The sequence below is a fragment of the Mangifera indica genome, chromosome 6, assembly GCF_011075055.1.
Source record: "Mangifera indica cultivar Alphonso chromosome 6, CATAS_Mindica_2.1, whole genome shotgun sequence".
In the NCBI taxonomy this organism is placed as follows: domain Eukaryota; kingdom Viridiplantae; phylum Streptophyta; class Magnoliopsida; order Sapindales; family Anacardiaceae; genus Mangifera; species Mangifera indica.
The window spans coordinates 68,567-91,863 of NC_058142.1; the positions used below are offsets into that span (position 1 = coordinate 68,567).

General features: G+C 37.3%; 2 protein-coding genes and 1 long non-coding RNA gene across 3 annotated transcripts; all 3 read left to right on the forward strand.

The window, feature by feature from the left end:
• Window positions 1-285: 285 nt before the first annotated feature.
• Window positions 286-9,916, forward strand: LOC123218378 (enhancer of mRNA-decapping protein 4-like). The gene is made up of 12 exons (XM_044639825.1): window positions 286-1,226; window positions 1,309-1,358; window positions 1,458-1,614; window positions 1,764-1,982; window positions 2,517-2,642; window positions 2,877-4,487; window positions 4,812-5,171; window positions 6,193-6,312; window positions 6,483-6,653; window positions 7,933-8,097; window positions 8,216-8,341; window positions 9,417-9,916. The coding sequence occupies exons 1-12, from the start codon at window positions 456-458 to the stop codon at window positions 9,723-9,725; spliced, it is 4,185 nt and encodes a 1,394-aa protein (XP_044495760.1). The 5' UTR covers window positions 286-455; the 3' UTR covers window positions 9,726-9,916.
• Window positions 9,917-13,851: 3,935 nt separating this feature from the next.
• Window positions 13,852-15,104, forward strand: LOC123219501. The gene is made up of 2 exons (XR_006502883.1): window positions 13,852-14,326; window positions 14,476-15,104. It is a non-coding gene; the product is annotated as an uncharacterized LOC123219501 (long non-coding RNA).
• Window positions 15,105-17,621: 2,517 nt separating this feature from the next.
• On the forward strand, window positions 17,622-22,170 carry LOC123219197 (probable galacturonosyltransferase 4). Its single transcript, XM_044640991.1, has 9 exons — window positions 17,622-18,001; window positions 18,120-18,154; window positions 18,246-18,287; window positions 18,404-18,449; window positions 18,555-18,748; window positions 19,346-19,617; window positions 19,804-20,161; window positions 20,386-20,961; window positions 21,559-22,170. The coding sequence occupies exons 1-9, from the start codon at window positions 17,899-17,901 to the stop codon at window positions 21,832-21,834; spliced, it is 1,902 nt and encodes a 633-aa protein (XP_044496926.1). The 5' UTR covers window positions 17,622-17,898; the 3' UTR covers window positions 21,835-22,170.
• Window positions 22,171-23,297: the final 1,127 nt, after the last annotated feature.

The window sequence follows — 23,297 nt, forward strand, 5'->3', positions numbered from 1 at the left end:
TGATAACACGCAGGGTGATGATATATGTTTTATATGTTAAAATGGGTATATACATGTATAGTATTATTTAATCACATTGGTGATAAATAATGTAATGACATGTTTAGCACATAAAGTTGAAACGGAAGAAAGTAATAAGTATGCATTGGCTTGGCCTAATGGAGTGCCTGTTACAAACCAACCAGATGAAAGTGATCAGTCAGGTGGTGACTACGGAAATTAGTAAATTAAATTTAAATAATTTTAGTTTATTATCGTTAATTACTATTTAATTAAAAATTAGTAGTACTCTTCTTCTTCTTCGCCTTCCCGTCGTCACGAGAGCAATTCCATTAACAACCAATACCATTTTTTATATTATTATTAATTTTTTATTTTTATTTATATTAGGTTAATTAGTTCGATCTGATTCAGTCTCCTACTCGGATCTGCACATCCATTCCACTTTTCCGTCCATGGCTTCGAATCCCCAAGGCGTTCCCAGCGGTGGTGGCGGCGGTGGTGGTTTTGACGTAAACAAACTTTTGAAGCCCATGCCCAATCCTATGAATTTGACTCCATACTCAACAAATCTGACAACTTCACCTTCATTTCCAACTCCCACTCTTTCTTCACCTTCCCCATATTTAACACCTTCTTCTTCTTATCCTCCACCAACTGGTCCCTATCCTCCTTACCACTATTATCACTATACCCCTCCGCCTTCTCCTCATCAGCACTTCACCCTTCAACAAAACATTAACAATAATAATAATAATAATAATAGACCTCCAACTCAAATCTCTTATCCCCAACAACCTAACCCTAATTCTTCTGTTTCAACTCCCCTTCCCCCTTCTCCTACTACTGCTACTAGTTCTACAAACAATCTTCTCATGGCCTTCTTCGGCAATCAGAATCACAACTTGTCACCTGTTCCCTCCGATTCATCAACTGTTGCTGTTCCTTCTGGGCCGCCTGTTAGATTGCATAGCAGTAAGCTCCCCAAAGGGAGGCATTTGATTGGGAGTCATGTGGCTTATGACATTGATGTTAGATTAGATGGTGAAGTTCAGCCTCAGCTTGAAGTTACTCCTATCACTAAGTATGCCTCCGATCCTGGTCTTGTTCTTGGTCGTCAGATTGCTGTTAATAGGAATTACATTTGTTATGGTCTCAAGCTTGGCAATATTCGGATACTTAACATCATTACTGCTTTGCGATCTTTGCTTCGTGGTCACACTCAGGTAACCATACTTCTCTGTATGCGAAATGGGATTCTCGTTTTATGATATGTTTCTTATTTTATTTTATTTACTTATTATCTAGAGAGTAACAGATATGGCTTTCTTCGCTGAAGATGTTCATCTTTTGGCTAGGTATCTCTTTACTAATTGTTTGTAACTTCTTTTGCTGTTTTTGTTGCACACATATGTATGTATGTATGTGCTAACTTCTTTAATCCATTTTTTGTTCAGTGCAAGTGTTGATGGACGCTTTTTCGTATGGAACATTACTGAAGGCCCAGATGAAGAGGAAAAACCTCAAATCTTGGGTAAAATTGTAGTTGCTATTCAGATACTATCGGATGGGGAGTCACTCCATCCACGAGTTTGCTGGCATCCTCACAAACAAGTAATAATACTTTCTCAAAAGCAAATGATAATAAGTTATTTTTTTATAGATTTCATTTGTTTTAAAGACCAAGACTTCCTTTATTGTTTAGTTTTGGATAGCATGGTATTGCTTGTAACTGTACTTGATTTTCTGATATTGGTTTGCAGGAAATTTTGATGGTTGCAATCGGAAATCGAATCCTGAGAATTGATAGCAATAGAGTTGGAAGAGGGGAACGGCTTTCTGCTGAGGAACCTCTTAAATGTCCTATTGATGAGTTGATTAATGGGGTACATTTTGTTGGTAAACATGATCGTGAAGTTACAGAGCTGTCAATGTGCCAATGGCTGACCACCCGCTTAGCTTCAGCATCAATTGACGGCACAGTTTGTTTCTGACCTTTTTTCTTTACTAGTGTTAGGTCATTCAGTTTCATCTACTTCTTATGGCAGTTTCTTTGATAAAACAATTGAATCTGTTTGAGTGCTTGAAGTGGGAATCCAAATACTTGTCCTATGATATTAAGACATCCTATGGTAATATTAGACCAACTGGAATGGATGGTAAATATATTTTCAATTCTACAGCCAACTTACAGAATGCAAAGAGAGTGGAACTTAACTTATGTTGATGTGTTAAATTTGTGAATGTTTCTGTCATGTTCACCTTTCTGTTCTGATGGTTAGTGATTATATGTGTGCTAATGTTTAGAAGGTGAAGGACACTTGGGAATAGGGGCATTCTTCCCATCAGTGATAATGTTATATAAGACCTCCTTTTGTTGGTGTGGTTTGTTACTGTTGTAGTCTGGAAAAAATTGCTGGTGAATTTTCATGGTGTTGTATTAGCACATTGCCTAGCAAATTTGTTTATTGTTATCACTTTAAATATTACTGATCAAAATTCATCTCCCACAACAGGTAAAGATTTGGGATGACCGTAAGGGAACACCACTTGCTGTGTTGAGGCCATATGATGGTCAACCTGTTAATTCTGTGACATTCCTGATCGGTCCTCATCCGCAGCACGCTCTTCTGATCACAGGGGTAGGCTATTGTTTAATTATGCTAAACTTCTGATGGTGACTAGAAAAGATTGTTTTGAGCTTGTCAGCAATGTACTTTTGGTAAACGGGGCAATATATTAATGTGTTGGTTGTAGCCAGCCACAAAGATGATCTTTGTATTTAATATATCTATTCTGCATCTCCTATATGTTTTTTCTATTTGTTGGCCCCCAGTTACTGGGATTAAGGCTTACTTCACTTTGCTCGTTTCCAGGGTCCTCTAAACCGGGAAGTGAAAATTTGGGCCTCTGCAGAGGAGGATGGCTGGTTGTTACCCAGTGATGTTGAATTGTGGAAGTGTACTCAGGCTTTGGACTTAAAGAGTTCTTCTGAACCCAGGCTTGAGGATGCATTCTTTAATCAAGTTGTAGCACTGAACCATGCAGGCTTGTTTTTATTGGCAAATGCCAAGAAGAATGCTATTTATGCTGTACATATAGATTATGGACTCAATCCAGCCTCAACCCGCATGGATTATATAGCTGAATTTACTGTCACAATGCCTATATTGAGTCTTACTGGAACCAGTGATGGTTCTATAGATGGAGAACATGTTGTTCAGGTATACTGTGTTCAAACACAGGCTATTCAGCAGTATGCTTTAGACTTGTCCCAGTGCCTGCCACCACCTTTGGAGAATGTAGAGTTGGAGAAACCAGACTCCAGTGCTGCTCGTGATGCTGCAAATTCTGATGGTTCCGCTATTCTGGAATTATCTCATGAAAATAAATCTATTGACATGCCTATGGCTACCACCACTTTGGTACCACCTATACTTTCTAGCAGCTCTGAAAGTGTACCTGTAGCTACCCTTTCTGAAAGTTTTCCTTCATTGGAGGTTGTTAATTTGCCTGAAAATGCTTCAGCTGCAGAGGCAAAGCCAAGTGCTTTGTCATCCCATAGTATTGCTGAACATATACAGACTGCAACTCTTCCACCTCCTCTGAGTCCAAGGTTATCTCGTAAATCGTCCGGTTTAAGAGGTCCATCAAACAGCCATGAGCCTTGTCCCCCACCAAATGAGCTTGGTGGTGACCAGTCTGTTACTACTTCAGTTGATCATAGAACAAATGCTGCCAAAGAAAAAGTGACTGATGTGCCTTCATCGGGAGACAATATGTGGAAGGGTGATGGGAATGTTGCACAAAATGATATTTCTATGGTTCCAGATCCTCCTGTTCTTTTTAAGCACCCAACCCATCTGGTAACACCATCAGAGATTTTATCAACTGTTGCCTCATCCTCTGAGAGTTCTCAGTTTGGTCAGCGCATGAATGCAGGAGAGTTAAAGGTTCAAGATGTTGGCAACAATGATAACGAGGGTGTTGAGGTGGAAGTTAAAGTTGTTGGTGAGACAGGAAATGATCAAAATAATAACTCTCCTGGGGAATCACATATTACTCTTAATGAGAAGAAAGAGAAATCTTTCTATTCCCAGGCCTCGGATCTTAGCATTCAGATGGCTAGGGATTCATGTGTGGGAACATATAATGTGGAGGAAATTTGCCAGGTTAATGATGCCAGTGTTACTGAAGCACCAGATAGACCTAATAACAGAGAGCTTGAAGAAAAAGATATGCCAGTAGATGCACCTGCAAAGGTTGGTTCATCAGAACCCCCCATGGTGATTCCACAATCCCCTGTCCCAGCTACCAAAGGGAAAAGACATAAGGGAAAGAATTCTCAAATATCTGGTGCATCTTCCCCTTTCCCCAGCCCTTACAACTCAACAGATTCTTCTAATGAGCCAGCTTGCAGTTCTGGTTCTCCATGCAGCGATGCTACTTTCTCTCAGCTGTCAGCAATGCAGGATGTGCTTGATCAGGTGATTCGTTTGAATTAATCGTCTCTGTACTGGTTTGCATATTCTGTGGATTTATATTCAGAAGCTTTATGCACTTTTGACCAACACCATATCTTTGGTAGAATACTTGGAATTGTGTCAGGTTGCTTGTAGCCTTGTTGTATATTTATTATTATTACTTCCACCATTCTAGGGTTTGAAATCACACTAACCTACAATGCAATTTCAAATTCAGTTGTCCAGTGTCTTGTTCCCCTTCTTTAGTTTCATACATGGTTTATCTATGTCTTATATTTTCGAGAAGGTTTTGTACTTAGAGACTAATGATTTTATTGTATCTTGCAGTTGATGAATATGCAAAAAGAAATGCAGAGGCAAATGAATGCAGTGGTTTCTGCCCCAGTTACCAAAGAAGGAAAACGACTTGAGGCATTCTTGGGCCGCAGCATTGAAAAAGTTGTTAAGGCAAACATGGATGCTTTGTGGGCACGTTTCCAGGAAGAAATTGCTAAACAGGAGAAGTTAGAGCGAGACCGTATGCAACAGATAACAAATTTGATAACCAATTCTATAAACAAGGACTTGCCAGCCGTGTTTGAGAAAATTTTAAAGAAAGAAATAGCTGCGGTTGGGCCAGCTGTAGCTCGAGCAATTTCTCCAACTCTAGAGAAAAGTATATCATCTGCTATAACAGAGTCATTCCAGGTTATAATTACAAAGCTGTTGACATCTCTTACTTCACTCTTTTTACTATATCTTGTTATGTTTTCCTTTAAAGAAAAAAAAAAGAAAAAGAATTAGGGAAAAGAAAGTGTGTTGACATCGACCTACTTCCTTCTTTTTAATATATCTTTTTATGTTTTCCTTTAGAGAGAGAAAGAAAGAAATATTAGGGAAAAGAGAGTGTGATTAGTACCCAGAACTCTGACTTAAATTCCAGAACACTTGTGATATATTGATAAGCTACAGATTGAAAATTCAACAAATACTCAGCTGTACTACTCACTCCTTAGCTACCAAACTGAAAGCAAAACACAACATAACACAGCCAACAAACCCTGGCAATTCCAGAGGTCAGGTCTCTCCTATCAAGAAAGTCCATAACAATTTCTTCTTATACCTCCTTCTCTTTCCCATTCCCCTTTTATTCTCATCTTTCTTGCATCTAATAGCTGCCAAACTCACTAACCATATTCAGCCACGTGGCATTACTAAAGTGCCCATGGAATCTCACTGGACCACCTCTTTTCTTTCCTCACTCACTGGTTGCTCCTCACTTGCTGATGGCCTCTTTTTCTTACCCCTTTTTTGCCCACGTGGTACACTTTTGTAATTAGAACTCTATCAGAGTGTGTTTGACATCCACCTCATATCGAATATCCCACTGCTTTATTGTATCTTTGATCTATTATATTGGACAGAATCTGCTTTTATGAATGGAGCTGTAAGAAGAAGCACACCAATTTTTCCAATGATGGAAATAAATTAAATGTGTATCATGTTATTAAAGCCTTTTCCTCCCCTTATAATAAATTTATGTGAGCCTAAAGTAGAATCACATGCTTACTTGTGTGACAGCAAGCCTTTTTCTAACAGTTTCTTTGGTTCACTTCTTAGAATGCTTCTGGAATACAGTACAGCCATTCAATTTTCTGTTGGTACTGAAACATTAGTTTTTTTTTAAGACATTTATCGGTTTGTCTTCTTTTTTTATTTTCTTCCGCAGAAGGGAGTGGGTGAAAAGGCACTTAGTCAACTTGAGAAATCAGTTGGTTCAAAATTGGAAACTGCTGTGGCCAGGCAAATTCAAGCACAGTTTCAAACTTCTGGCAAGCAAGCCCTTCAGGTATTTTGAGGTTATAATTCATTGCATATCTTGTGAAGTATTGTGTCAGTTATTACTTAAACTGAAATGTTCTGTGCAATTTTCTCCTAAATGTAAATTGCATTACTGTTTGTTTCTTTGTTGGATTAATGATTATATGCTTTTAATAATTTTGGAGTATGTACTTGCAGGATGCACTACGGTCTAGTTTGGAAACTTCAATTATTCCTGCATTTGAGATGTCATGCAAAGTGATGTTCGAACAAATTGATTCCACATTCCACAAAGGGCTTGTTAAACATATGACTACTGTTCAACAGCAGTTTGAAAGTGCACATTCTCCCCTTGCCACTGTTTTGAGGGTATGTGTATCCTGTAAAGAAATTTACGTTGGGCAGCTGATTAGATGCCATCTAGGGTTCTTGTTAGGTTATTATCTAAGTAGAAAATAATTTTTTACCTTATGAAAATTGTTTAATTGGTTTTTGCTATGGCATGTTGGAAGATATATTTCATAATTTTAATAAGTAGCTACCAATTTTGGATGATATAAAATTGCTTGTGCTTTTGATAGCCTCGTGTGTGATAGTGATACTCATATTCCTAGCAAGAAAGCTGTTGTGTTTGGCATGTAGAGAATTGAAATCAGAATTGGATGGTTTCTTAAGGATGCTTTTGAAATTATTTCCTTAACAGTAATTTCATCTGTGTCACTATGATTTTATGTTTTACAATCTTTCTATTGCTGAATTTACAGCAAATGTTCTCGACTCACTTTAGTATGCTTTCTAAAGTTTATTGGTGGTTTTTGTTAACACGAGCGTCTTTAGTCATAATCTCCATTTAGATGTGATCCAGAATCAGGTTGGCACCCAGGCCTATTCTAGCTCATTTATCTTCTAATGTCCACTGTTTCTCCTTTGATAGGATTTTTTTGTGGCTTGTCAATTGATTAGGGTTCATGTTATTGTCATCATTTCAAATGTACGGGAATGGCATAGTCTATAGCGTATACAAGAATATATTTCCTTTAGGGGGCGTTTAGTTAGAGTTTTTTAAGATTACCTTGGTAATTTATCTTTTATTCCCTTATTTGATTTGTCAGTAATAAAATATTACAGTAATCTTCTATTACTAATACTGACGTGGCAGGTAATATAGGTGATAATCTGATTACCACCTTCACCTTAGGTATTTAAAGATTACTGAGGTAATCTTGAGTTTATTATAATTATATTATTATTTATTAATTTTTTGAGATAAAAATAAATTTATTCTTAATTAATATGACAAATAATATAAAAAATATTTAAAAATAATTATATTCAAGGGCATTTAAGTAAAATAATTTACTAGTAATCTTTTATTACCTTTAACCAAACACAATAATTATTTATATCTACCAAATTTTATCAAACATAGTAATCATTTATACCCAGTAATCTTCTAAGTAATTTATCTTCAAGATAATCTTTCTATTTTGGTAATAAAACATTACCCAAACCAAACGCCCCCTTAATGTAAAGTTTATCTTGATAGTATCGGTAGAACAATTGTTTTTATGTTATGCTTTGTATTTTCCACTCTAGCTGCTGCAATCATATATGTTTTCATGCAATATAAGGTATTTTGCATTTGCAGGATGCAATTAATTCAGCAACATCAGTTACTCAAACTTTAAGTGGAGAATTGGCTGATGGACAGCGTAAGCTCTTAGCTCTTGCAGCTGCAGGTGCCAACTCCAAAGCAGTGAATCCCTTGGGAACTCAGTTGAGTAGTGGACCATTGGCTGGCCTTCATGAGATGGTATGCACTTCAATTATTTTCTAATTGCTTAAATGTATACTATTAATTGGGAAGTTTTAATTTTATTTCAGTAAAAAAATAGTATACATACATACATATATATATTTTGTTCATTCAGGTTGAGGCACCTGTGGATCCAACAAAAGAATTATCTAGGCTGATAGCTGAGCGCAAATATGAGGAGGCATTCACAGGAGCCTTGCACAGAAGTGATGTATCAATTGTTTCCTGGTTATGTTCTCAGGTATCTTTCTCACTTACAGTCTTGCAAATGTTGGCTCTATCAATGTGCCCCATAGGACTTTTAAACTGTTGTGCAATTGGGTATAGCCTACATATCATTGACCAGAGGCATGTATATATAGTGTAACTGAGTGTGCAGTGGAGACTAGTAAGTTCAGTTAGCCTTGGCTTGGCCTTTATTTGTGTTTTTAGGGACTAAATCCTTTTCTCTAATCTGGAGCTGTCTGGAATGTTTTTACCTTCAAAATTAGACCTGGTTGATATTTTCTTTACATTGCTTTCCATGTAAAGTCATCATCTGTGATGACACATGGCTACACCTTACTTGGGTAATGGTTTTTCTCTTAATCATTACAACTGCTTGCTCAATCCTGGTCTTAACAAACAATGGAAAGGGGCCATTCAAGTAAGGATTAGCTGAAGGTTATCTATACTACACTGCACAAAGTGTAGACCCAAACTCAAGGTATTAGACTTATCTTTTGGTCATAAATAAAATAGGGTAATTACTGACTCCAAGCAGTGGTAAGATGATAAGTCAGTCAAAAAGTTCATGCTCTTAAAGAACATTTCATCTCTCAGACACTGGCTAATCCATCATTCATATGATTAATTTTTATATCTTTAGTTATTTTTCTTTTCTTTTCTTTCCTTTTGTTTTTGTTTTTGTTTTTTGTTTTTTATTTGGTTAGGAAATAGAAACATATTATAAAACAGAATAAGGATTCAAAGGTGGACTAGGTGTCCACTTAAAGAGAGTTAGACCTGTACAATAATTTTAAAAATCAATTGTAATTTGACATGTTCAGTTCTTGTTCATATGTTCTTAAATGCTCTGCAATATGTAGTTTGTAGTCCAGGCCTGGGTAGTGATATGACCAAGCTTTCTCTTGTTTGCATTCAATGTTTAGTTCTTAATTAATCAGTATGCAATTAATTTGCCTTGTTATAATGATATTTGAAGGATTGAATTGAGTTGTATTGACCTCAGTAGCTGGCACTTGGTTTACCTAGCAATTATGTATAGAGTTGACATATTCACACTTCATATGGTCTCGTAACTCTTGTTTTCTCAGGTCGATTTATCAGGGATTTTGTCAACCATACCGCTTCCTCTCAGCCAAGGAGTTCTACTGGCACTTCTCCAGCAATTGGCTTGTGATATCAGCAAAGAAACACCAAGAAAGTTGGCATGGATGACAGATGTGGCAATTGCCATAAACCCAGCAGATCCAATGATTGCAATGCATGTTCGACCTATCTTCCAGCAGGTCTATCAGATATTGGGGCATCAACGGAACCTACCCGCTATCTCTGCTTCAGAATCAAGCAGCATTCGTCTCCTCATGCATGTCATAAACTCCGTTTTAATAAGCTGTAAATGATTCTTCCCTCATCCCAATCTGTGCAAATTTGTAAGTTGAACTTTTGGTATGTATAGAAATCTAGGAAGCTTCAGGGGAAGTGAAAAAAATGGATTTGTTATTGTATTCAGTTGGTATTGTTAAGATTTGTGTGAAATAGTTAAGTTTTTGTATTTATCCTTAAATGATACGCATTAAATCTCTTGCATGTTTCTTTGCTAGCATCAAGTTATGAGATGTTACACTGCATGCCCTCAAGTTTATTTGTAGTAAGTAATTAAGAGGGGATTATAGATATCTCTGTTGGGATGAATTTGAATGAGCAGATATTATGGCCTGAGAAGAGTATTGGTGCATTGATGCATTTTACAAGACTGTTCTGGGATCCCATAGACACTAATGCATGGATTAGCCAAGTGCATTCTATACTATGCTACCAACACTGATCTGTTTCCCACCTCTTCCTGGGGCTGCAGTTGTAAATTGACGACAAGAAACAGCAGGCGAGGCGGCAAGTGATAAATCATAGTGAGCCCTGGCAATTGGATCAGATAATACTGAATAGGCAGTGTGAATTTGGATGAAATGGTGGGTATTGGCCTGGGGAGAATTGGAAATATCGGGATGGTAAATCTTTGCAAGAGTTCGCTAAGCAGCCTTAATCTCTGGTTGGGAAGCAGTTCCCCTAATGCGCATTACTTGGTATAAAGTAGTTGGTGGGGTCTTCATCCTAACATCAGCTGTGACTTTGAAGCTGTTATAGGGAGATAGAGATTGAATTCTATGAGGCTTGAAAGGAAGTTTTGGTGAGAATAAAGTGCTTGCTGACATTTTTTACCTGAGGCTGTGAAGGTCGTATAGAGACAGGATGTGAGAGTGAGGCGCCCTGGGGCTATACGTATATGCTATGGTGTCGGGAAGCTCACACTGGTGGACGCTGAGGAGTTGGGCATTGCATTGCTAGTGTGTGTGAAGGACAGCTAGTTGTATTAGTATGCAAAATTTAGTAAGAACGTCAGCTACGACTTCACCGTCACGTGCTTTGTTTGTACCTCATTGCATTTTGGAGCTTCTAGATGATCAAGCTGGTGCTGGACAATTTACTTGTGTACTTTGGAGCTTCTAGATTAACAATTTACAGTATAGCAACGTCTACAGCTGCTGGTTCTCATCTGGAATGCTTACGAGCTTCTTCCTGTCGCTGCCCCACATTGGATTTTTCAAGTTTTCTGGAAGACTTGAGCTCCTTAACCTGTCCAAGTTCATAGCTTTCTTTGAAACCTTCTTCATGCCCATGTATCTGGTTCCATTTTCAAGGATGTTTTTTTCATGTTCAACCGAGTCGGTATGGTTGATTTGCCCTCAAAAGGACAGTCCCGGTCAAGTTGGATTTCTCGTTACCATATATATATATATATATGAGCAAAGTGTGGCAGTTTAGATAATGCAAGCAATATCTCTGGAGCAAGGCAAATGGGTTCGTGCACACGTGATTAAATCGGCTCGAAAGCTTGTTGCTTTTGTAGGAAACACTCTACTTTAGGATGCCCAAGATGGGCTAGGCAAGGAGGCTATGAGGGGGTTCTTGGAAATGCTGAGAACTGGAATTGCACCTAATGAAGTAACAATCCTCTGTGTTGTTACTGCTTGTAGCCATGCGGGGCTTTTCAAGTGATGAAGAAATATGGAATTGAGCACAACGTGATTCAAATTATGTGACAATTGTTGATCTTCTTGGTCAAGCAGGGAAGTTTATAAAAGAAATACCAATGCAACCTACCACAACCGTCTGGGAAGCCTTGCCTGGGTGATGCAAACCTGCAGATGGAGCAAGACTGCCCTTCACTCCAATGCACTCACTTATAGGACTGGAATGCCACCTCAACCAGATTTCCTAGGAGAACCCTTCACAGATTCAGTTACACAATACCATTAACAGCATTTTCAAGGTTCCCATTCGTTGTAATACATCAATGGTGACTAAACACAAATTGTATGAAATCAACAGCAATGCCTGTATATTCATTTCATTCATTAATGGATTGTGTACATTTGACATACAAAGTCTATTTCACTTTACCAATTCATAACAAAAATATATCTCAAAAGAACAGGACAATTCTGCTCAAAATACACTTCTTGGTGACCTTTAGCTCTTCGAGAGGCTGTCTCTCCCTACTCCCACTTGTTCTTCTTAGTTCCCTCCTCTTTTTCTCTTTCTTCCCGGTTTTTATACTTCTTTCCTAATCCTTTGCACGTTCTGCTGCCCCCAGGGAATGTCATCTCATCTTTTCTATTCCGTAGGATCTGGTACATGCTCCTTGCTTCCATTACCTGCTGCTCTTGACTCATAATTCTTTCCTGGCTTGTTTGCTCCTCTTGCACTCTCCCTGGTTGGTTGCCACCTGTCTTTTTTCCTTTCTCCTTTGATTTCCTTTTAACATATACTCTTGCCCTAACACTGGGGCATGTAGGATGCATGAGAACATGGAATTAGGTGCTTATGCTGCTGAACGTATTTTTAAACTTGATCCACAGGATTCAGGGCCTCATATATTGCTAGCTAACATCTATGTATGCCTCTGCTGGTAGACTGGGTTTCGAACAGTGAGGAAGACGATGAAAAGATTGGTTTAAGGAAGGAACCTGCTTGTAGTTGGGTAGAGACCAAGAATGCAGTAGCCATGTGCTCTTGTATGCAGACCAGCAAGAGAGGGAAGCAAAGCTTGTTCTGGCATTCAAAACAAGAAGAACAGCGGAGCCTAACGGTGCTTGTTCCTTTGGGGACTAGTGGTATTGGCGATGAATTAAAGTCATCGGTTGCTACGCCTAAGGCAGAAACCTGGAAGGTCCTATGCATCTTAAGGATTGTCATTTTGGATAATGTCACTATTCTTCGATATCGAAAGTGGTAAATTAACAAGGGTGAGAGCACAAGTTCTGAAAGGTTTAGATATTGAATTCATTGAAATTAGTATATAATTGTGATACTATTAGACAAATCCCACATCAACAAAACACGAGAGGGATGTTGGGTCTGTCTGTACTCTATCTATGTATCCTACAATGGTTAGTGGTGGGAGAATTTGACTGGTTAAATAGCTTGTGAGCTTCTTAAACTATTAAGACTCGTTTTGTGTTGTAAAGCCCAGAAGCAAAACCATGATGGATTGTGGGTCTAAAGTGAACAATATTTTGACAATAGGCGGGTTATTGGACCAGAGATGTTACAAATGGTATCAGAGTGACTCTGTGTATTCTCTTGAACGATGGTGAGACAAAACTCAGAAAGGACGCTGAGTCTCGTAAGGGGGGGTGTATGTGATATCTTTAGGCAAATCCCACATCGACAAAGCACATGAGAGATGTTGGGTTTGTCTGTACTCTGTCTATGTATCCCACATCGGTTAGAGGTGGGAGAATTTAATTGGTTAAATAGTTGTGACCTCCTTAAACTGTTAAAACACGTTTTTGGTTGCAAAACTTAGAAGTAAAACTATGATAGACTATGTGTCCAAAGTGGATAATATCTTGACAGTGTGCTGGGTTATTGGGCTAGAGATGTTAGGTTTTGCTTTTGGGCTTTACAACCTAAAACGTATCTTAGACTATGTGCTCAAAATGAAAAATATCTTGACAGTGAGTCGGGTTATTGGACCAAAGATGTTACAATAATTATAATATATTACTTTGGTGAACTTATTTTTTCTCTTCAAATAGTAATCCAAGCATTTGTGTGCTATGTTATTCATAAATATGAAACTCATATATACGTTACCTAACTATATCAATTGGTGAGTGAAATTGGATTAGATAACCTTTCAAGTATGAGTTAAGAATTGAACAGGATAAAGTCGGAGTTAGATTAGTTTGTGTAAAGGTGTAATAGCTATTTATAGGTTCATAGCGTTGTCACATATCTTCTTAGAATAAGATCCATGAAACAACCCTAAATGAATTTATATAAAATAAGTATGAGAAGTGATAGTATATATGAATATTTCGTATGAAATGATATCAGAAAATTAATTAAATAACTTGTAAACTCTTAAATTATCTAAATAGGTATTGGGTTGAAAATCTCAAAAATAAAATCATTATAAACAATATGTTACTATCGCACCGGATGTTGTAATCTAAGCACAAAATCAATTTGAAAAAAAAAAGTGGAAATAGAAAAAACAAAACCAATAAGAATACAGATATTGGGAAATGATGTGGCCAAAATAGAGAGGCAAAGGGCGGTACAGATAAGAAGGAGAGTAAGAAAGTGTAGACAGATGTGAGAATGAGAATGAGAAGAAACAAGGTTAAGGTGAAGATGTTCTAAAAATAGAATAAGAAAGAATGATCATAATAATTCTGGAGAGAAAGGAACGCAAAAAGAGGAACCAACCACATTGGTTTACATAAAATTTTCTTCTTACAGGCAGGGAAGCGGTTGAAATGTGTGATTTGGACTGTGTGCGTATGCGGTTGAAAACGTTTTAGGTTATAATCTCTTATCCTGTGAGCAAAGCTTTAATCATCATTAATCCCTTTCTCCTCCTCCTCACCCCCCCTCTCACCATTACATTCGTTATTCAACCTTTTTGATTCAGTTTAACTACCAATCTTCTGAGGTAATCTTTTATTCTGAAACTGATTCTCTTCCCATTTACTCTAGCTGTACATGATATGATTTCTAGAATTTTGTCAGAGGATTGAAATTCTCAATATCAAATTTTTTATTGTGTTCATTTTCTGAGGCTCTATAAATGTGTGTATGCAGGCTCAAGGAATGGAGAAGGAGACCAGGAAGAGACGAAGAGGAGAACTGGAAGAGGAGAATAAAGAGTTGTTTGTGAAGAATGCAGCAAAGAAGGAAGATGATGTTAATTATGATGAAAGTGACAGATCCATTTCATTAGGAGTGTTTGATTTCCCATGGCTGCATGAGCACGACGAAGGAATCATATCAGAGTTATCAGACGAGTACTGGAATTTCCAGGACAGCTTCTCATCCTCATTGGATGACACTTGCCCGCAGACAGAAGTTGAATTTTCCAGACAATTCTTGTATGAGATTCCAACATCTAATTCATCAATGAGTTTAAGAGTTCCAGATAATAAGTTTGAGGAGAGTGTGGATTGCATTTGGAGCTCCCTCCATAATCAGCCGCTTCAGCCTAATGACTAGCACGCTTTTGCATTCCATGTTAACTATATATTACCATAAAATTTTAATTAGAAATTTGGTTGGTATTTTTATTACAAAATAGGCTGCCCTCGCAAAGAATGTTTTGGCAGACTACAGTAAAATAGGCCTGAGGTAAATCATTTTCTCTTTTGTTTACCATTTTTGTTTTTGATGTTCTGGGCATTCCTTTGCCCAGTTATATTACAGTTTCTTTTCTGCTAGACTTGAATGATATGTTATTTGCATATAATTGTCACTCATTATTCTAATTTGTCAAAACCCAACAACCATTAAAATGAAGATACAAGGCATAGCCAGCAGGCAAAAGCAAAATGTGATATTCTTTATCCTATTGGGCTTGATTGATTTTCATATTGTTACAAGAAGGATTGACCCACCAGAAAATAGAAACCATCCACCTCATAACATGAGCCCGATTGCTGAGCTTTAAACTAATGCTGTGGTAAAAGGAATCTTGACGTTTTCAACACCATGTGATAAGCACAAAGTGAAATGTTTTTTCCCCACTTTAAATAAACAAATAAATATAAAAATAACCCGTGAGGCCCCTCATTGTCAGCCTCAAATTGCGTGACCAACGATCACTTTTAATTGTTTTTGGGGTAAAGTGTAGTGTGGCCAATGCTTTGCAGTCGGAAGTTTTACTATTTTGCCTCTCTCTTGATACTTGGTTTCTGCTTTTTAAGCCTGGCCTGGCACAGCTCACAGGATGGAGTGGGCTTATTATTATGCTTTGGAGGATCTACTGTATAGATTCTGGTTAAAAAAATAAATACCCACCAGTAAAAATATTAAGACCAAAAACAATGGTGTTGTAAAAAGCTGTTGTTAATCTTTATATATTGGAGTATGAATGTCATGAGAAGAGAGGACGTAACTCAATTTCATAACTCGTAACCGTTGTATCCTGATTGTAAAGTGTAATATGATATAAAACAAAGAGAACCAAACTTGTGAGTCAAGGACCCTTTATATTAAAACCAGCATAATAATTGATGGACAAATGAGAGATGGTCCACAATGGCTAAGGGCAGGTATAGGCATCACCAACTGATAGTCTTTCTTTGGCAGCCTTTTTTATACGCTGCCGACACTTCCACTTCATAGCATAGAGATACCATTCATTATGAATTATGAGAGTATTTACACTTTAGTTAGGAGGGGTTGGGTTCCATGCCAATGCCATTACCCATAAATCCCACATCACAATATCCCTTGACATAAAGATTTTTTTAGTATTTGGTGTGAGGGCAAAACCAAAGGAATGTTACACACATTTGAGCAATAAAAAAAAGGCCAAACGACTATTTCCCATCCAAACTATGCTGAATTGTCAAAGTTTCTCCCATTAACTATAAAAATATCGTTTACCCACCCATGACCGATTAAATGTAACGGAACTCTAACCCTTGAAAATTTAATCTCATTTTCCCCCTTAAAAGTTTAAAAACTAACATTTTTTTCTTAAGCTAAGTTTGAAAAGATCACATTTCCCCCCCTAGGGTTTAGTTTCCAAACCCCTTCACTTTCTTCGACGCCATCACCGGTCGTCTCTCCCTCCCGATGGTTTCTCTTCCACCGACGGCCCCCCTCAACTCCACCTCAACTCATCAGACACCGAGAGACGTCGTTTGGGAAGAGAAATTGTCTTCTCAGATGACGAAGACGAGATCGATCGATCTTGTCTTCGTCGTCTGGGAAGATGATCGTCTTCCCAGATGAAGACGACTCGTCTTCCCAGAGGACGACGAGTCATCTCGTCTTTGTTTAGAAGAGGAAGAACTTCGTCTTCTACGGCTTCTCCAACGCCGATCGTGCGTCCAAATGTGAGGAAAGAGATCGTCGGAAGGAGAGGATGCTTCGGGAGGGAGAGGTCGTCGACAATGGAGACGGAGATGTCACTAGAGATTTCAAAACGAAACCCTAGGATGAAACTGCTATTTTTTAAAACTTAGGCTGGGGAAAAAAATTTAATTTTTAAATTTTAGGGGGGTAAAAATGGATTCTTGAGATTGCAGCACCGTTAATTTTAATTGCTCATAGATGGGTGTTTGGAATTATCAAAGTTAAAAGGTGAAAACTTGAGATTGCAGCATACCTTGGGTGGGAAATAGTCGTTTGGCTTAAAAAAAAATGCATCTTGCTGATACAGTTCAAAATATGTGATCTGAGGTTGATTATATAAATATTTGAAGGTAGCAGTTAAGCTTTGTTGGAATGTGATGATGTAGAAGGGGGCACATCAAATGAAAGCATGAGTTATATTATAATAGAACTGCTAAATATAAGAGAGAGAGAGAGAGATGAACAAGTCAAATGGACATTTTCCGCAAATTAGTGCTCAACAAAAGCAGGAATTTAGTATGTCAATGATAGAATACACATACAAAAAGCTGACTCAAGTTTTATTCAAGAAAGAAATATAAAAGTAGTTGAAAGATAGCTTGCAAATGAGGAATCCAGTTCAGTTCAGTTGAACTGTGTGCTGTATTCTGTCTTTCTAGATGTGAATTAAGAGTAAACTTACACGGTTTTGAAGAGCAAAGCGTGTGGCTGATGGTGGAAAACACATGTATTGTGCTGTTTCTGGTATTAAGTTTCACCAAATTTGGCCTTCTAGCCCATTCTACATAGTTACTGTTCACTATTAATAATATATATATATATATATATATATATATATAAAGCTATATTTTATTTTTATGGTAATTCTATTCTGCTTTTCTCTATCCCTCATTCTTAGATAATTATCAATTTCGCCGACGCTTCCTTCCTCATTCTCGACACCACATATAATACAATACGAATCCTACTGCTTTTTTACTTTTGAAACCAGATAAAGAAGGCAGAGCAGAGTGTTTTAGATTGAAAATAGGTGATGAATCTTAGTTTGGGGTGTGTAATGTAATAATGTTGTCAATAAAATTCCCTTTATAAGCCAACAAAGGCTGATTTTTTTAAGAGGAAAGATCCAAGAGTGCTTCTGAAACAAAGATGAAGACCAGGAATTTGGTTTTGCTGATGTTATGTGTTACGGTCATAGCTCCTATTGTTCTTTATACTGATAGATTCTCTGCCTCTTTCAAGGCTTCTTCTTGTATGTTCTCTTCTTCTTCTTCTTCATCGATTAATTGCTTTGTTTTTTTAATCTCAATTACATACCTTGTTTCTTCTTCCTCAATTAACATTCTTCCTGGTTTGTTTCTGTTTTGCAGCTAGAAACCAATTTCTTGAAGATCTTTCAGCATTTGTAAGTTTTTTCAACTTTTCCTTTTTACTCTTTTTCAGTCCAAACAAGATAAGATATTAAAGTTTTAATCTTTCTTCGTTTTTCTCTTCAGACTGTTGGTGGTGATGCAAGCCATCTAAATCTTCTTCCCCAGGTACTTGTATATTCATGGGTTTTTGTTTTTTAAAAAGAATTTCTTACCCATAAAGCTCAGATCTTCTATTTTAGCCCTTCAAAATTTCATTTTTTTTTCTTCCTTGTCACATATAGGAATCCTCCACAACCCTTAAAGAACCCATCGGAATCGTTTATTCAGGTTGGCCTTTTCACTCTCTCTCATTTTTGTGGCGAATTCTAGAACTTTCTTGTTGGAAAGTTTTCAGTAATAGTATCTTAAGGGTTAAATTCACTGTATGAGCAGAATCCAGGGAGCATAAATCAGCTAGAGTTTTGTCTGCAACAAATAATGTTGATCAGTCTCAAACTGATAATATCATCCAACAGGTCACCGATCTGAATCAGAGTGAAAACGAAATCAAGAGAAGTGCTGGAGATGCTGAGGACAAGATTAAGGCATCTGGGCAGCAGAATTCTGATAATAACACTCAAACTATGGTAATTTTAATATTTTTTAATTCCCAATTTTCTAATCAGAACAATTTATGTATGCATAAATTCTTGGATGATTACTTGTTGGCTTGATATAAGATTGTGAAAGGATTGGTTAGCTTGCAGGTGGTTTAGCAGTCATTTAGGCACCTTTCTTTATTTTATTCTAATTTTATTGGCCTTATTATTATATTGCTTCTGCTGCCTGGAAATAGTCGCATAGACTTTAACTTCTTCTAGATTAGGCAATATAATGGGTCACAGGTAGGCTATTCCTCTAATTATTTCAATTTTCAGGCAGCAGAAGCTGTATTCAGACATATTAGCTTTTACAAGAAATCTAATTGAAACTGTGTTCTTGAACTTAGTAGTTTACTTTTTCTGTCTGGATAGTTTAGCCCTTCCCGGACTTGAACTGAATAACAAGTAATTATGAAAGTTTATGTGAATTATCCAGTCGGAGATAACTTGTTTTTCCTCTTAAGATAGTAAATGATGCCAAGTTCATTTTGATTTTCCAAGTGCACTAGAACCCATAAAATGGCCAAGGAAGATACTTTTGGTGTCGTTCATATTTTAAATTTTTTTCTTTTCTGCAAATAGGAGGTGCAGAAAAAACAAGAATCCTCTCAAAACTCTGGCAACATTGATGAGAAGGAACCCTTAAAGATCAACAATGAGAAATGGATTGAACAAACAGTTTTTCCAGATGCTCAGGTTCGTCAGCTTAAAGATCAGATCATCAGGGCAAAAGTGTATCTTTCACTTCCAGTCATAAGGAACAATCCCAACTATATAAGGGAACTTCGACTGCGGATTAAGGATGTTCAACGTGCTCTTGGGGATGCAACCAAAGATGCTGATCTGCCAGAGGCGTAAGTCCTCCTTTGGCTCATAAACTGTTCTTCCTGATCGAAGTGTGTCATTCTCTTCTTACCGTTTGGGTTCTTTGCTTGACTTGCAACCTTGTAACATCATAAAACTTTTAATCATTCAAATCATAGTTGGACTGTTGATATTCCATTTGCTTTTATCATTAAATCTGATACTTGTTGATGCAGTGCCTATGAGAAATTGAAGGTTATGGAACAATCCTTGGCCAAGGGAAAGCAGATTCAAGATGACTGTGCTGCTATGGTAAAGAAGCTACGGGCTATGCTCCACTCAACAGAGGAGCAACTCCGAGTGCACAAGAAGCAGGCTTTGTATTTGACTCAGTTAACAGCAAAAACACTTCCCAAAGGCCTTCATTGCCTTCCCTTACGCCTTACAACCGAGTACTATACCTTAAATTCTTCTCAACAACAATTTCCAAATCAAGAAAAACTAGAAGATCCTGGGCTTTTCCATTATGCCCTTTTCTCAGACAATGTATTGGCAGCAGCTGTTGTTGTAAACTCTACCATTACCAACACTAAGGTAATACATACATATTCTTTAGAGGCTGCACTTAACTCTCCCATGAGTTGCCTAGAAAGATAGCAGTATAAAAAAATTTGAGAACTCTGATACCACTATTTTTCTTTTCCTTGGGAAAAAAAAAAGTTGTTTGGAGCATCAATCAAGTTACTGTCACTTTATTTAAGAGATTTTTCTTTTGTTTGACATGTTTAACTTATCTCATTGCATTGTATTTTATGCAGCACCCTGGAAACCATGTTTTCCACATTGTTACTGATAGGCTTAATTATGCGGCCATGAGAATGTGGTTTCTAGTAAATCCACCAGGTAGAGCCACTATTCAGGTTCAGAACATTGAAGAATTTACATGGTTGAATGCAAGTTACAGTCCAGTTCTCAAACAGTTGGCTTCTCAAGCCATAATAGACTATTACTTCAGGGCGCATCGGGCAAATTCTGATGCAAATTTGAAGTTTAGGAACCCCAAATACTTGTCCATCTTGAACCATCTTCGCTTTTACCTACCTGAGATCTTCCCAAAGCTCAACAAGGTGCTTTTCTTAGATGATGATATAGTGGTTAAAAAGGATCTTAGTGGACTTTGGTCCATTGATTTGAAGGGTAACGTCAATGGTGCTGTAGAGACTTGTGGAGAAACCTTTCATCGGTTTGACAGATATCTCAACTTCTCAAATCCTCTTATTTCAAAGAATTTTGATCCTCGTGCTTGTGGATGGGCATATGGAATGAATATTTTTGATTTGGACGAATGGAGGAGGCAGAATATTACAGAGGTTTATCACACATGGCAGAAGCTGGTAAGCAATACATTTTAGATCTTTGATTAAATGATGAGAAGCATAGGCATGAAATTGAAAATTTTAAAGCATGCTTTTCATATCTTCTTTTCATTTTATGACTTCGTTGTGGGATTCTTAACAATTTAATAAATGGTGAATGTTGTGGGATCTTAAAATTTGTTCTTATCCTGTTAATTTATATTTTGGGCTTAGAATACCGGTAGGGAGCTACATGCAATTGTATTTAGAGGTCTCTTAACATCAGTTGTCCTGTTATTAAATAGAAATGCTATCAAGCATTTAGAGTTGATGGCAATGAAAAATATGTGGTTCTCTTCAGTATTACAGACATAGTTACACTTTCTTGCTCTAATAATTCGTTTTCCTGGATGTCCAAAGGTTCCTAGAATTACTATTAGTTACAAGTAGGCCTTGATTGTGTTTTTTTTTTGGTTGCCATTCTCTTTTATGTTTGCATTTTGGGGCAGTTTATGGATGTGCATTCCAGTGTGATGGTTGCATCTGAAGTGTACATGTGCAAAGTCCAGTATTTGATCAATGATATGCACGAATACTTTACTGGAACTGTTGTCTTATTTCAGTTTCTTTTTACAGAATCATGACAGACAGTTGTGGAAATTGGGAACACTGCCTCCTGGTCTTATAACATTTTGGAAACGCACATATCCCCTTGATCGAAATTGGCATGTACTTGGCCTTGGCTACAATCCCAATGTCAACCAGAGGGACATTGAAAGAGCAGCTGCTATACACTATAATGGGAACATGAAACCTTGGCTTGAAATAGGCATACCAAAATACCGAAACTACTGGGCAAAGTATGTAGATTACGATCACCAGTATTTACGTGAGTGCAACATCAATCCGTAGAGTGACCATTACAGTTTCCTCCAAGTTCTCTCCAAATTACATGCTAGCCATAGATTTTAATAGGTCTTCCTCACTCATTTAGATGCTCCTGTTTGAAAGTATAAGCTCGCAGGTTTAATTCTTTGCTGTATACGTTTTGATTTTTTATTGCATTTCTTTTTTTTTTTTTTTTTTGGCATTGTAGATTTAGAGCCACTGTGCATGAAATATGTTTATTTTTTTTCATTGGTAGCGAATATGCAGCTCTGTATAGGTAAATGATTCCAAGTTAATTTCTGTGAATGTAAGCTGATTTTTCAGTTAAAGTGAATTGAGTTGATATGTGATGGCTGCAAATTTGCTGCACTTAGTTTATGAATTGCAATTAACGGGGTGGGAAGCCACTGTGATAGAGATGGTTGTGTTTGTTTATTTATCATTGGCAAGAGATGAATAAATGAGATGTGTGAGCATCTAATCATGTAACATACAGGTTTTGGCATCTTTTTGTTCTTGTCCCAGTAGATTTTGGTGTGTTGGAATGTTACCCTGGCAACATGTTCTGGGTAGAATGGCATTCACAATCACATTCACATATAATCAGAAATGAATCAATTCACATGTGGGTTGGTTGCTTTGATTGGTTGGAAGGAGCAAGAATACTGGTAGGCTAAAAGAGTACATACAGGCTGTTTTTGGCGATTTGTAGAAGGCTACGGTCAGGCTTGATTATAACGTTATTGTGGTCATGTATAGGCGCTTCACGTGTTGGTGGGGCAGCAGGCAGCAGCCCAGCTTTGTCCATCGGCATCATTCTAATTGCTTTGTCCCATCATAACAGACCCAGTTCTGATTTTGGTGATCTAACATGGCAACTGCCTTTGGCTTTGGCATATATTCAAGATGTGGCTTTCATTGACAGCTTTGGTTTCACGTGAGGGTTTCCTTTCCCTTGTTCTATGGATTTTTATCGTTATTTAATTTCAATATCCTTTCTAAAAATCAATCAAGTTTCTTCCTGTTACACAGTCAATGTCAAATCCTTCGTAGCTTGAAATTTCATCAGAACTCCCTGATAGTAGTTATATATAAAGGAAAAATCATCCTTTATATGCTACTTTGATCTTATGATGTTATCATTTATCAGCCTCTGAAGACTTGGAATTGCTACAGCAAACCCAATATCTGTCCATACCATAAAGATCTTCTGGCAATATCATAAATTGCCTCTAATTTTGGAAGAATTTCCCTTGTATTTTTGTTAGGTTTTATAACTTAGAAGGCAAGGCATTTTATATAAAAATTTGGGAGAAGGACTACATCCCATCCAAATTTTAGCCCAATTTCAAATCCACACCCATGGAAGATGAAAAGCCTCAACTCCCACCTATAGTCAAACTTAATAGTCATTTTACTATTTATATTAAAAACAATAAAATTATGTATACCCATTTTTGGTACACAATTTGTGTACACAGATGAGA